Here is a 14958-nt window from a genome sequence, read left to right as displayed (position 1 = left end):
ATGACAGCTGCTCAGACCCCACAGCACCTGAGCCAATGACATGCACCCTGTGGACAAGCAATCATTATTGCTTACGGTGAAAAAGATGATTTTTTTTTTTCCTCTGGCAGGAAAGGATGTTCTGGGTCAAAACGTAAAACCAAGAGTTGTGCCAGAGGTGATGAGAAAAGTATAGAAGTTGGATGAAGATCAAAGGAAGGAATTCGATTAGGAGCCTAATGATGAAGCTGGCAAAACACTGTCACAAGTAATCGTGTTTTACCTTGCCACATAAAAATATTGGATTAGTGGACAAATGAAAGCTCTCTCTCTTTCTGGGTTTCTGCAGGGTGTAAGCAATTAGGCTGTTTTCTAGAGAAGGCAGGAAACTTGATTAACAGAGCCAAAACAGCGGAGGGAAGATGGTTTAAACACCAGGAAATGAAACACCAACTGTTATGCAAATGGACTTTTCCCAAAATGTTGATCATTTCAATCACGAATTGAACCCCCCCCCCACCCAATTGTTCTAAACTGTCAGCTGCCCATGTTCTCAGGCCTTCAACTAGTCATTCGATGAGCCGAGAGAGCTTCTTGTAAGTCAGCAGTTCTCAACCTTCCTAATGCCGCGACCCCATACAGTTCCTCATATTGTGATGACCCCCCAGCCATAAAACTATTTTTATTGCTACTTCATCACTGTCATTTTGCTACTGTTATGAATCAGGTGACCCCTGTGAAAGGGTTGTTCGACCCCCAAAGGGGTGGCGACCCACAGGTGGAGAAGTGCTGTTCTAAGTCAATGCTACTGATGTGTGCATTCAGCCACTTCTCCTGAACTGCGACAGAAACCTCAACCATGAAGTAGGTGTTTGCTTCTGCACTGACCAAATTGTCAAGTACTTCGAGATCCCAAATGGGTAAGAAGCCCTAGTGGAACCGTGGCTAATGTGCTCGGCTACCAATCAAAATCTGTGATTCAGATCCACCAGTCGCTCCAGGGGAGGAGGCTGTGGCAGGCTGCTTTGGTAGAGATTCACCATTTACAGAACTCGATGGGCAGGTCTACTGTGTTCTACAGGGTTTCTATGAGGCAGAATCAACTGAAGGCAGGGAGTTTGGCTTGCTGTTTTTAGCTAAGGGTGGCTTGAGGGACCTGCTGAAGAGTCCAGAGGACCCAAACCAGCCGTACTCAGTGCTACTGAGTCGATTCTGGCTTACAGTGATTCTATTGTGCAGAACAGATCTGGAACCCGTGGAGCTTTGAGGCTGTAAATCACTGTGGAAGCAGAAAGTCTCGTCTTTCTCCCACAGAGTAGCTGGTGGAATCTAATCGCTAACTTTGAGGTTAGCAGCCCAGAAGGTAACTCACTGCAGGACACCGGCCCTGCGATGTTTGTGTGTTAACCAGATTTGAGTAGTGCAGTCAGCCTCATTTCGAATCGCAACTCCAAGAAGCTGCTATAAGTAGCCAAAGAAGAAAATAAATGTGTGCATTTCTCCCCACAAATGAGGCATTTTGCCAATTCCAGTGGCGCTAAGCCAGGAGGCCAATAAAAACCATCATGACTATACTTAACACTCGAATTGGTACTTAACTGTGTTTGAGATTGTCTAGGCCCTAAACTCTATATGGAATATTTAAGTTGATCTGCTATCAAGTGTCTTTCATTGAACAAATCAAGCACACAGAACACGAGCCAGATCGAAGAAGATCCTGCTCCTTGAAAGGTTTTGAGAAGAATGACTGTCGGCTAGCATATAGCGACTAGACTCTCTTCCATGTGGCATTAACACTCTGTGCCCCAAGGAATGTCACCAGCACAGATCACATGGTTTGAGGATTTGCCAGGGGCAGTTCTTAAGCATTTGCATAAGCTCTTTTGAATATAGACAAGCAATAACAAATAAACAAAATGAGTTAGCATGGTCACTTTTTAGCTCCTTATAGTAGAGGTCGGCTGGCCTTTTCTTTAATGAACCAGTAGTGACTATTTTCAGCTGTGCACCCTAGGCGTGTCTCACAATCACCCTGCTCTGCTGTTGGAGCACAGAAGCAGCCATGGGCAATACTCACATGGGTCACGATGGCTGTGACCATGTTCCGATAAAAAGTGATTTATGAAAATAGTCATTGGACTCTGGCCTACGGGCTATACTTTGCATCACAGCCTCATCTTTCTGCTTCATGTCTTTTCACTCATCCTGTCACAAGGTCGCAGCACTCAAAATACCGCAAAGCGGTGGCTAAAGATCAAGCAGGATACGGAGAGATGACAGTGGGCAGGGAGCAGGGAGACTCAGCATGGGACTCAGTTACAAATCTGTGCTAACACATTAATGAAATATAGACCCGGCAACACCATGTAGACAATTCATTCCACACTCTACTGCCTGTATGATCTTTCCAAAATGCAGATTGGTTCATGGAATTTCCTGACTTAAAATGTGTCACCTATAGCTTGCAGTGCTGGCTGTCTCTGTAGCTTGTCGTCAGTCTTGCCCAAGCAAGGACCAGCTCCATCTTCTCTTGCCATGCCTTTACTGACCACGCGCTAGCCACATGCAAGAACTTGTAAGCTCCAGAAGGCAACCTGCTCTCTTGTTTCCAATCTGTGCTCGTGCTACTCATTTTCCCTGCACTGTCTTCTGAACATCTCTGTCCTGGCTGACCCCTGAAGGACTGCGTTTAGGTGCTGGCTTTCCACACTGTGCTTCCAAGCCCCCCAAGGTCCATATTATGATATTCTCACCATCAGCTGTTGATGAGGATTTGCTCCTCTCTGAGGCAACACAAACGGTTAAATGTTCGACCACCAACAGAGAGGCTGGAGGTTTGAACCCACGCAGAGGGATTTCAGAAGACAGATCTGGTGATCTGCTCCTGAAGGCTTAGAGTCTGGAAAATTCTATGGAGCAGTTCTATTCTGCATACACAGAATCCCTATGAGTTGGAATGAACTCAACTACAAACAACAAGAAGGAAAAGCAGTCCTCGACATTAGAGGTAAAACTTTGGAGCACTCCCACTCCATTTTCTTAAAGCACGGGGTCTAGTACATAGAGGGCAATTAGTGAATGGCTATTAAATGGAAGAATGAATTATTAATTAATTAAATGAGCTTTGGGAATCTCCATTTCAGACTATGATTTCAGTTCCCAACTGTGAATATGTTATTTTCTTTTGCATATTAGCTATAAATGATACTCAAACAATTAATAGATTTAAGTGTAGCAGGGAGCAGGGATGACTACATTTGGTTACAAAATATCATATAAAGTGAAAAGGCTTTTTAACTCGTTATTTTTGTTTTCATATTCAAATTAGTAATATTGCTTTTCATTGTTTATATTATATTATATTATATTGCATTATATTATATATTATATTATATTAGTAGATATAATCTTTCTAAAAACATTTAATAGTGGTTTAGGTGAGAGTTTACAAAGCAAATTAGTTTCCTATCCAACAATGTATTAATAGATCATATCATGATATAGTTACAATCCCTTCAGTGTTGTGACACTAGATTTAAGCTCTTTCACTGTCTATCCACAAATCCATTCCCTCCAACCCAGAGAACCAGGGTCCTTGGACTTAGAATGCGCATGTGTTAGGCCAGGCTACTAGAGAAACAATTTCAATAATACTCATATATGTATAAGAAAGAGCTTTATATCAAGACCAGTCCAACTCAAGTCCACAAGTCCAACACTAATCCAAAAGTCCTTTTTCAGACTCAAGCAGATGCAGGATGCAGGAACATCACAGGCCAGTGGTTGCAAAGTTGTGTGGATCCAATAACAGGGAAACATCTCAGGGCTCTGGAAGATCTCAGAGTGGTCCTCCAGCAGGAAGATGAAGGGCAAGAGAGAAAGAGAGGTTCCCAGGGTCCTTTTTATGAGAAGCCCACAGCCTCAAGGAGGCCCCATCTGGCCCTGACCTCAAAGAGGCCCCGTCTGGCCCTGAGCTGATTGACAGGTTGAATACCACCCCTACACTTTTACATGTCTTCAAGTGGACACGAAATCATCTAACTACCAAAGTGAAAGTAAACTTCTTCAAAAATCAAAGACAACTTAATGTGGGTTCTGTCCTCAAGGTGTGTACAGCAACATGTGAGAGAAAATACATCTAAAAATGGAACTCTGGTTGAGACAGGTAGTGGCTTTAGAGGGGTCTTGATATAGCTCATGGAATGTCAATGGAAGGGCTTACTTCAGCTCAAGGTTAAAATGCTTGCACAGAGGAGCACAGGAACATGCCTGGAACAAAACAGAACCAGAGCTGCAGACAAGGGCAGTGTTGGGTGACTGGAGTAGAGAAGAGATCATAAAGTTCCCATGGGAATGGTTAGATCAGTGGTTCTCAACCTGTAGGTCACCATTCCTTTGGGGGTTGAATGACCCTTTCACAGGGGTCACCTGATTCATAACAGTAGCAAAATTGCAGTTATGAAGTAGCAACAAAAATAATTTTATGGCTGGGGGTCACCACAACATGTAAAAGGTCATGGCATTAGGAAGGTTGAGAACCACTGGGTTAAATGAAGCTGTGTTCGTCCGAGTTGACTAGAGAAACATATCCAGAGCCACTCATATATGTGTAAGAGAGAACTTTATATCAAGAAGTAATTGTGCATCAATAAAACACTCCAACCCAGTCCAGATCAAGTCCATAATTCTGATATTAGCCCATATGTCTGATACTAGTCTATAAATTCCTCTTTAGACTCACGCAGCACATGCAAAGATGTAGAGTACAGGAAGATCACAGGCCAGTGGGTGGAAAGTCCTGTGGATCCAATGGCAGTGGACACATCTCCAGCATGGTTCCATGTGGCTTGTCAACAGGAATATGTAGCAGAGAGAGAGTGGCCCGCTTCTTCTGATGGCAGAATCAAGAGAGAGGAAGTCCCAGAATCCTCATGAGAAGGCCATGCGCACAAGGAGGGATCATCAGGCTGGGACCTGATTGACAGGCTAGATTCCACCCCTTCATTCTTCTATCAAGTTTGACATGAAATCTTGCAACTATCACAGAAGCATAGGACACATGAAGAGATGGAGGTGAGGATGAGAGTAGAGAGGTCATAGAAGACCCTGGCCCAGCCTGGGAGAGTTTATTCTCTAGTTAGGGGCATTGATATGAGGAATAGTTGAGAATTATACCTGAATCAAATAGCTGAGAGTTATACCTGAGTCAAATGGCAGCAGAGGTTGCTACAGACCACTGAAGAGAAATGAATATTTATGGGGCCAAGTTCATTTGAGATAAAATGAGTACTGACTTGAGAGAGGAGCTAGGGGTATGGAGAGAAGAATCAGGTAGAGGAGTCATTTCAGGGATAGAATCTATAAGAAGAATACAGAGTAAAGAGAACTTTTCTTTTAACACACACCCTCAAGCTGGATAAGCTGAGATGGTTAGGATGTGCAACTGGACACTCACTGCCATCATCTACATTGTGACACAAAGCCAACCCATAGGGCAGAGTAGAACTGTCCCTGTGGGTTTCTGAGATGGTAACTTTCTGCGGGAGTAGAAAGCCTCGTCTTTCTCCTGTGCAGCAGCTGGTGGTTTTGAGCTAGTGACCTTGTGGTTAGTAGGCCAACGAGTATCCATTACATTGCCAAGGTTCCTCCAGCGGAACACTGGAAAGGAAAATTATAGCAACTACAGACCTCCGCAGGAAAAATTAGAGGGCATTCCTCCATAAGGACTTCTTCAGCTCAAAGGAGCTGGGGGCAATACCAGCAGGATGAAAGCTAAACACAGAATTTCCAAATAAGCGAGTAAGATAATCTAGGAGGTCTTCTGTTCTTTTGTGTGTGTGTGTGTGTGTGTTGTCTAATGGGTTTTGAGTTCAAGGATTATGAGACCTCTTCTTTTATCCTTTAAAAGAGATGTTTTCATTGTGAATTGAGTGAAAGTTTACAAAGTAGATCTTTCAGTAGAGATAACCTTAGGCATACTAGTTATAATACCCATTAGGATTAATAAAGTCACTTTGCCTTTACCCTATAACTAGGAATATTTTCTCAACTGTTGGACATAGAGCAACTGATTTTATATAAAGAACAATTAAAGTATACAAAGAAAAACTTGAGTTCAATGGGAAATGATGCATGACCTACCTACAGTATATCTTTCTCGGTGATCACATCAGGAAAAATACTTAACCTTCCCTGGCTTGAATTTGTATGAATAAGATGTCGTTCCAAAGTTGAAGACTGTAGCGTGTGGAGTTCTCTGCAATTGTTCCCTAGGTCATTTTCTCGGCATGCAGGGGAGAGATTCAGGAGTGACAGGCTCTTCCTGGTGCCGAGGTTACATTTGACTCAAAATCGAGTTTTAGTCTTAGACCTTGACATAGCCACCATCTCATATCGGCAGTCCTAAATTAATTTGGGATACTTCCATTTGCAATTAAATGTCCCACATAAATATGAGCCTTTTGAGTTTTCCTTTGAGTCAATCACATCTATCTAGTTCCTCAGCAAATTAATAAAGTAAAATCATTAGCACATGTTCACACTTAGAGTTGCATGAGAGGCATAGATCTACCTTTTTCCCCCTAAAAATTATCTTTTAATAATAAGTTTCAAGGTAAGGTGAAGGTGAAATCAGATAAGAGACTCACAAAAGTGCCCAGCTGTGGGACCCATTTCATTTGCATTGTTTGCAGGTGATGAAACAAAGGAATAGGGAGATTGAATTGGCCAAAGTGCGTGAACCGAAGCATGTAGTAGGGGGAAAGGCCCTGGGGTATGAATAAGTAATCTCATTCTCTCACTCACTGCCTTAGAGCCCATTACAACTCATAGAGGCCCTATAGGCCCTTGTAGAACTGCTCCCGGTGGGTTTCTGAGATTATAACTCATTACAGGAGTTGAGCGCCTCATCTTTCTCTCTCAGAGCGGCTGGTGGTTTTGAACTGGCTGACTTGTGGATAACTGCCCAATGTATAACCATTATGCCACCAGGACTCCTTACAATGGTGTATAGAAAAAGAACTACAAGTGAACATGAAATATTCCGCGGGGAGATGCTCAATCAGACCACCATTGTCACTGTCGGCCACGGAGATGAGTCTGAATCTCTATTGAACCACCTGATTTTCTGTGAGTAGCCAAGCATTTAACCATTGTGCCACACCAGGGCTCCTTGTTTCGATCTCACAATGGTGGTTAGATTTGACATCAACTGTACCTGTATGAAAGTGTAGGGATGGAGCCTCACCTATCCATTAGGTGACAGCCAGATGATGGCTCCTTAGGGATGTGGCCTTTTTATAAGAGAGACACTGAAACCTCTCTCTCTTGCCCTTCGCATTCGTCCTTGCTTAGATTCTGAGTCTGTCCATTGGAACAAAATAACAGTTGGTGCAGTCTCTTCCACTCCTCCTTGATGGGCAATATCATCTAAATTCATACATCTTTTCTATGCACCAATGGAGAACTGTCAGTAGTGACAAGAAGTGTGGTGGAGCAGCATTCTAAATTTGACCAAGGTGAGATTAAGAGTGGCCAATAGTCGCTAGTCACTAAGAAGATTTTTCATGGGATGTGCACAAATTTAGATCAGGATTCAGTAAAGATCTTCAATTTGCCTAACCAACCAAGAAAGTCCTTTGTATGGATAAGTATGAGAACTCTATCGATTAATTTGAACAAGTTGTGGACTACAATGCTCATTGAAGAATTGCGGGAGAATGAATTATTGCTACATGATCTGAATACCTATCATATAAATAATTACTTATGTTGTTAAGTGCTGTTGGGTCAGTTCTGAACCATAACAGCCCCATGCACAGCAGAATGACACTGCCCAGTCCTGTGCCATCCTCACAATGGTCCTTATGTGTGAGCCCATTGTTGCAGGCATTGTGTCAATCAGTTTTGTTGAGGGCTTCCTCTTTTGCACTGGCCCTCTATTTACCAAGTGTGATGTCCTGCTCCCGGGACTGGTCTCTCCTGACAACATGTCCAAAGTATGTGAGATGAAGATTTGTCTTCCTTGCCTCTAAGGAGCATTCTGGCTGTACTTCTTCCAAGACAGATCTATTGGTTCTTTTGGCAGTTCGTAATATTTTCAATATTATTTGCAAGCACCACAATTCAAATGCATCAACTCATCATCAGACTTTATTATTCAGTGTCCAACTTTCACATGAATATGAGGTGATTGAAATGCCATGGCTTGCTCAAGCCCACCTTAGTACTCAGAGTAACCTCCTTGCTTTTCAACACTTTAAAGAGGTATTGCGCAACAGGTTTACCCAATGAAATGATTTCTCTCTCTCTCTCTCTCTCTCCTGCTGCTTCCATGAGCATTGATTGTGAAATTAACTAGGGGAAAATCCTTGGTAACTTCAGTATTTTCTCTGTCATAATGTAACCTATTAGTCCAGTTGTGAGCATTTTGGTTTTCTTTGCATTGAGTTGTAATCCATATTGAAAGCTATGATCCTTGATCTTCATATTGAAAGCTACAATCCTTGAAGCAATAAGTGCTTCAAGTCCTCTCACTACAGCAAGCATGGTTGTGTTACCTGCATTTCACAAGTTGTTATTAAGCCTCCAATTCTGATGTAGTGCTAATTTTTTAAAATTACTTATACATTAATATAATTCAAATGGAATTAATACTCTTTAAAAGTTATTTGTGGCATTTACTTATTCCAAGCTGAATATATTTCTGATTTCAAAAATGGATTGATATGAAGTAGAGCCTTTACTAGGTATATTTCCCATCATTTTAAGGAAAAAAAAATCTTAAGTTATACTTCAATGTTATAGAAAATACAGTTGATCCAACATTCAAGCCAATCGTGTTTTATTATCAATAAATACCATGGCAAGTAACAATATTTAACAGTAACTGCAATAAATATTTAGCATTTACCAGAAGCTTAGTGCATTGGAATTTCAGTCACGCTGAAAGCAACCTAGTGAGGTAGGTAACAGTGCTCCCCTAGAGTAACTTCAGACACACGCAGAGAGAATGATTGCCCCCAAATTGCCCAGAAAGGCAAAGGTTGTGTATAGATCAGTGTCCAGAGGACAGCTTCATTATTTAAGAACGCTTAGTTTGGTGTGTTTTACTTATGAGAACAGTTTTGGAAAAACAGAACACATATATTCACATACCAAGCCCTCAACAGGGTAGGTGACGGATCAGAAAAGGCCATCATCTTCAACAATGTCAACATCAAATGTATTTGCTCTTCAATGTCCATAGTTCCCAAGGAGCCCTGGAAGCGTAGCAGTTAAATATTTGGCTATGAGGCAAAAGGTTTTCAGTTCAAAGCCACCAATTGCTCCGTGGGGAAAAGGTAGGGCAGTCTATTTCAGTAAAGACTTATAGCCTTGGAAACCCAATGGAATCAACTTAGTGGAAATGGACTATGAAGTTTCCAACTGTTTTCTATTTGCACTAAAGCAAAACAAGAGGAAATAAGCTTAGTGTGAAGCAAAATGCATGTAGGGATGCTGTTCAAAACTTCTCGGTAGTGGTGGAATTTGGTTGTGTCCTTTGTAATCTAATTCTCAGATTTCTCAGGACCGGGCTCTGATAGAGCACACAACCAGTGGACGCTGTCAGCACATGGAGGGACCTCAAATGGGAGACTCTTTCCCAGGAAATCTGTGACCACTATTTATCTGTCTAGAGTGAATTGTTGGTGAATGGTGTTTGTTGGTGGGTGAACTGTAATTCTTCAGGCTATGCTTGTATTTATTTATAGTCATATACTATACATAAGGGCCCTGGTAGCACTGTGGATTGGGCCTGGGCTGCAAGGTCAGTGGTTCAAGCTCACGAGCCACTCCTTGGGGAAAAAAAACATGTGACTGTCTACTCCCTTAAGGATTTAGTCTCAGAATCCATAAATAGGAATTTACTCAATTATAGTACATCTGCTTTTTATATTTACATACTATTTGCATATTAAGGAGGCATGATGTTGCTGTTGGGTAAGCAAGTCTTGAACTGCTAAAGTCCAGGTTAGCAATTCAAACCCACCAGACTCTCCTCAGGGGGAGAGTGCCACAATCAGTCAGTCAACTCAATAGTGGTGACTTTGGATTTTCATGTTTATACTATTTGGATAATGCCTTTCTAAATTCCCATTCTGGTTGGTGGCAAGGTCTAAACAGTTAAATACAGCCTCTTCTGCTTGATACTCATCTGCCAACCTCCCCCATTAGAGAACTTGATTTCTGAATAATTTCTCTTGTATATGCATTTTAAAGGTGTGTAATTAAGTGGTAACAGGTTGTTAGGTAGCTGATGAGGTGTGAACCAGCCACTAATTTGTTTTCTTTATTTACAGCTTTCCTTGCACTTGAAGATGACAGCATGGCGTTTTTTCTTTCCTGGCTTCTTTCGTCAGATTAAAGAGTGATCCGTGGAGCCATTTTTAATTCCTCAGATCCCATTAAAAAGGAATATCCAGGAGAGTCGTGATCAAGACATAATGGGAACTGAGAGGTGATCATACCACAGTACTTCTGAGCTGGCCCTCTTTCCGCTGTAATGCGCAGGGATTGCCTGCAGCTCACCAAACCAACCCTGACACCGACCGAACCTGCACTCGCCACTGCTGGGTTTGCAAACATCCTTTAGTGCTTTAAAATGCATCGCCTAACCCCAAAGGACAATTAATTACAAAGTCTTCTGATTGTATTACCAGTAAAATTGTTTGCTTCTCCCTTCAAGTTGCCTTGCCCCCTAATTAATAATAAAATTATGTTGAAAAGAAATTAATATAGAAACTCAGGGGAATGGGAGTTGCTAAAAACGCAAGACTGAAAATCTGAAAATGCAATGGAAGCTGCAATGACTGAATGTGGACTCACTATCTGATGAGCAGAATCCAAGCCCAAACCCCACTCCCTGCCATCAAGTGAGGTCCAACTCAGGGCAATCCTGTGATCAAAAGGTGTCATTTGGAGCCAGGCAGAATATTGAATTATTGGATACATTTGAGAAAGATGGAAATAAAAACCCATTCCTTCCCTTTAAAAATAAGGGTTGTACTCATACAACCTTTTAAAATTTATTTTTTATTTTAAAAATTATTTTTTAAAATATGCAGCCAAAAATTCCCATAGACATTACTATAGAACGTGTGGGAAAAGGTATCGTGCCCAGAATAGTTCTTTCTTCTTGGATGGATAGTTAACCAGCATACAAGACAGCACAGATGTTAGTTAACTGGCAACATTTTTCATTCTAGCTTTCCGAGCTCACATCAGAATTTACATCCAAAGCACCATGGTCTTCAGGGTTTATTTTTCAATGCAAAAAATGCCTGGAGTGTTAATTCCAGAAGCTGCTGTAGGTCATGACATTCATATCATAATTATAGGAAATGCTACTGAGTTATTGATTTACAAGAACAGTTCTATGTGCTTAACAGTGTTATTACCTCTAATCTTTATGACAACTCTATGAAATTTACTATTGTATAGACAGGGAACTGAAATACAGAAACAACTCGTCTTAGTTTACACAGTAAACACATTGTAAAAATGCCATGGTGGTGGAGGTATCTAGCTTGCCCTAACTTCACAAGAAAACGATAGAATCAAGATAATCAACATCAATTGCCCCAGGTTGAATACTACCAGGCAGACATCAGATAAGCTGCACTCTCCAACCTTTTTACTGATTCTGACACCAATGCGGAGCCCTGGTGGCATAGTGGGTTATGTATTGGGCTTCTAACCTCAGGGTCAGCAGTTTGAAACCACCAGTTGTCCCATGGGAGAAAAAAGGAGAATTTCTGCTCTTGCACAGTATCAGAAACCCAGTTCTATTCTGTCCTAAAGTGTTGTAATGAGTCAGAATTTGCTAGATGGCAATTGATTTATTGAGTTGGACACCAACCGTTTCTCCCACAGTCCTCTCTACTTCTCTGCTGGGCTCAGTAATCATCTGCCATGCAACACCAAGTACACAGATGTTGCTCACACTTAGGGGGGTTATTAGGACACCATCCAAGATCAGAAATGGGTCAAGATGCAACTCTTCAATCAGGACAGCTTATTCATAGGCTGGCCTCTCTCCAACCTTTAGCCCCTCCGCCTTGTCTCTGCACTGCTCGCTACAGCAAGCGCTACAAAGCTCCACACTAGAACTCCAGACCTCGACGCTAATCCATCCTAAAAGGAGTGTCGAGATGCGATGCAGTCGAGTTCTGAATCAATTTTTCCCATAAGAAATAACTGAAAATAGATTAATCAATTCTTGATCACCAAGTTTTTACCCTAACCTTTTGCCTTTTTATACAAAACATTACACAGAAATTTCAAAGTAAATAAGTTCAGAGTTAAATAATCCCATTTAAATAAGAAACACACATTAAAAAACGTTTTTAACAACTACAGTATGGCCCACACCTTGAGAGTGACGAGGATCTGGATCTGTGGTCACGGATGTGGAGAGGAGGGAGGAGAGAGAGTCATCGTTAGGAAGGGGACTCCCCTTCCCTTAAATCAACTGGTCGCTGCTTTTCAGGAGCTTTCCCCTTCTTTGCCTTTTTCACTAGCACCTGGCTGGCTTTCTTTAAAAAAAAAAAAAAAGGCTGTCTAATGTGGTCTGCTGTTGGTGTTTCCTTAACTGTTTTCTAAAAGGGTTTATTAAATCAATATCAACAATATCAATAACACAAGTTCCTTACCATGATGATTCTTTTCAAAAAACTCTTTCTTGGGACCCATGTGTTTTGTCTAAAAAAGTACAAAAGGCCACAAAAACTAAGAAATTTATAGCAAAACAATTGGAACACAGCTGCAAAAAGTTTAAACAACGCGTACTAACAACGCCAACTAACACCAAGAGACCAAGACACGAACTGCTTTTGTTTACAAAAATCACGTGCGTCGGGTTGGTTTTGTTTGAGCTCTGATGCAAAATGTTCTCTACATTTCCCGTCAAAATATGATTATGTCGAGTACTGATGCAGTTGAGTACCGGGGTTTCTACTGTATTCGTTCTGCCAATTAAGGGCCCAGAGACACTCTGGCTTTTTTACTTCGTGAAGCTGGAAACCCACTGCTCCCTCTCATCTCAGCCTCTTGGCTCTGCTGCCACCATTTCACTACTGCTGCTGCTGCTGCTGCTTGCCATCTTTCACCATCTGTCTGTGGTGTCACAGTTCCCCAGCACCTGCAGGGCAGGATATCGGGCCACAAGGACATGTTCCATTCATGGCTCTTCTTTCTTAGCAGTCATGAGATTCCTCTTGCTAGCATGATGGCAAAACTGACTCATCCCACAATGGGGCTCTATACACTTTATTCACCTAGTTCCACGGTGTGGTAGTTACATAAACTTTTGTCAGTTTGAGATTTAAGAGTGAAGGGGTGGAGTTTAGCCTGTCAACCAGGTCTCTGCTTGACGGCCTCATTTGGAGGCACTAAGGAGACAAATAGCTCACTGGAGGTAGAATACAGGCTCACTCCCTGGGAGACATTCTCATTGACAAAACACATGGAGCTATGCTAGAGCCCTGGAGCTGATGGAGCCATGTGGAGACCCTTGCCAGCACTGAGATGCCTCTACTGCCACTGGATCCACAAGATTTCCACCGACTGGCCTGTGATCTTCCTGCATTCGGCATCATTGCATGTGTTGCGTGAGTCTGAAGAGAAATTTATAGATTGGTATCAGACATATGAGCTAATATCAGACTTATGGACTTGATCTGGACGGGGCTGGGATGTTTTCTCAATATTCAATTGCTCTTGTATACATGAAGCTCTTTCTTATACACATATGAGTGTCTCTAGGAATTTGTTTCTCTAGTCTACCCAGACTAACACTCATGGGTACTGTGCACTTTATCTATATTATGAGCATACTAGCTAATCGTTTTGATGGGTTACAAGCACTTCACCCAGTCACTGGAGCCCTGATAAAATCGTGGGTTCTGCAGAGAGCTGCTAACCCAAAAGGTCAGCCACCAGGTTGGGGGGAGAAAGCTGAGGCTTTCTGCTTCTGTAAAGATTCCCAGCCTCAGAAACTCTCAGGGACAGTTTCACTCTGTCCTATAGGATTGCTATGAATGGGAATGGCTGGATGGCAGTGAGTTAGACCCAGTTATTTGGTGGAAATTACAGACGATGGCTAGTGGAGACACATCAAGTGATTCCTGCAATGCAGAAGCGGTGGAGTTAAAAAAACCTTAAACCTATCTAGTCTAGCTCCAAAGCCCTCCCCGCCCCCTCTTAATCATATGCTGTATTCCTTTCCTAATTTCGAAACCATTGGAGAGAGGAAATACACCGAGATAATTCAGTGATTTACTCAACGAATATTTATTGAGCAGCTTCTACGTGCCAGACTTTTTGCTAAGCATTGCATTAAGAACGCAGTTATGCTGGGAGTAAGCCGGGGTCAGCGGGCGGCTCTGGCCGGTGTGGAGCATTCCCCTGACCAAGGCCACCCCACTTCCTGCACTGAGGGCCAGGGATTCGGGTTCTAATAAACAGAGCAAGGGCGAGCCCCTCGCCGCTGCCCTGGGGTGGCTTCTTTTGAAAGGGCCTTACTCTTCAAGCCCAGAAGCAGCAAATTAGCTAGCAAGACTGGCCTGTACGCTGGTGGACGATCCCCGCAGCGAGGTACAAGAAGTCAGCCCACAAAATCTTGAAAGATGTCATCAGAGGGATTGGGGTACGGTTGGGGAGGGGGCGCATTATAAAGCTGGGATCTTCTACCGAAGGAGGAGGTGGTTATCGTAGAGAAGTCCAGGAAGGGGCAGAACTGGACCACCGTGAGCATGGTCAGTTTCCGGGAGGTGGATCAGACCTTTGATAAGCATGTGCCCTCTCAACTTCTGCACCAGTGCAAGGACCTGGTGCGAGCTGGTGCGGCAACACCTGGCGCCCAGGACCCGAAGCACGTCCTCCATGTCTTCAACCACCTCGCGGACCCCTACGGTTCCTTTCCACACGATCTTCTGGATG

The 14958-nt window shown here is 42.6% G+C and overlaps 1 protein-coding gene across 1 annotated transcript in view; it reads right to left on the bottom strand.

The window, feature by feature from the left end:
• IMMP2L (inner mitochondrial membrane peptidase subunit 2) overlaps positions 1–2080 on the bottom strand; it is a 1081477-nt gene extending 1079397 nt beyond the window's left edge. The window contains exon 1 of the mRNA XM_045288942.1: positions 2057–2080. Within this exon, the coding sequence (XP_045144877.1) occupies positions 2057–2080 (24 nt within the window). The remainder of the gene's footprint in view (positions 1–2056) is intronic.
• Positions 2081–14958: the final 12878 nt, after the last annotated feature.

This window comes from Echinops telfairi, unplaced genomic scaffold (assembly GCF_000313985.2).
Source record: "Echinops telfairi isolate 266 unplaced genomic scaffold, ASM31398v2 ScPeMD7_23;HRSCAF=83, whole genome shotgun sequence".
Taxonomy (NCBI): Eukaryota; Metazoa; Chordata; class Mammalia; order Afrosoricida; family Tenrecidae; genus Echinops; species Echinops telfairi.
This window is presented reverse-complemented; position numbering and strand designations above follow the sequence as displayed.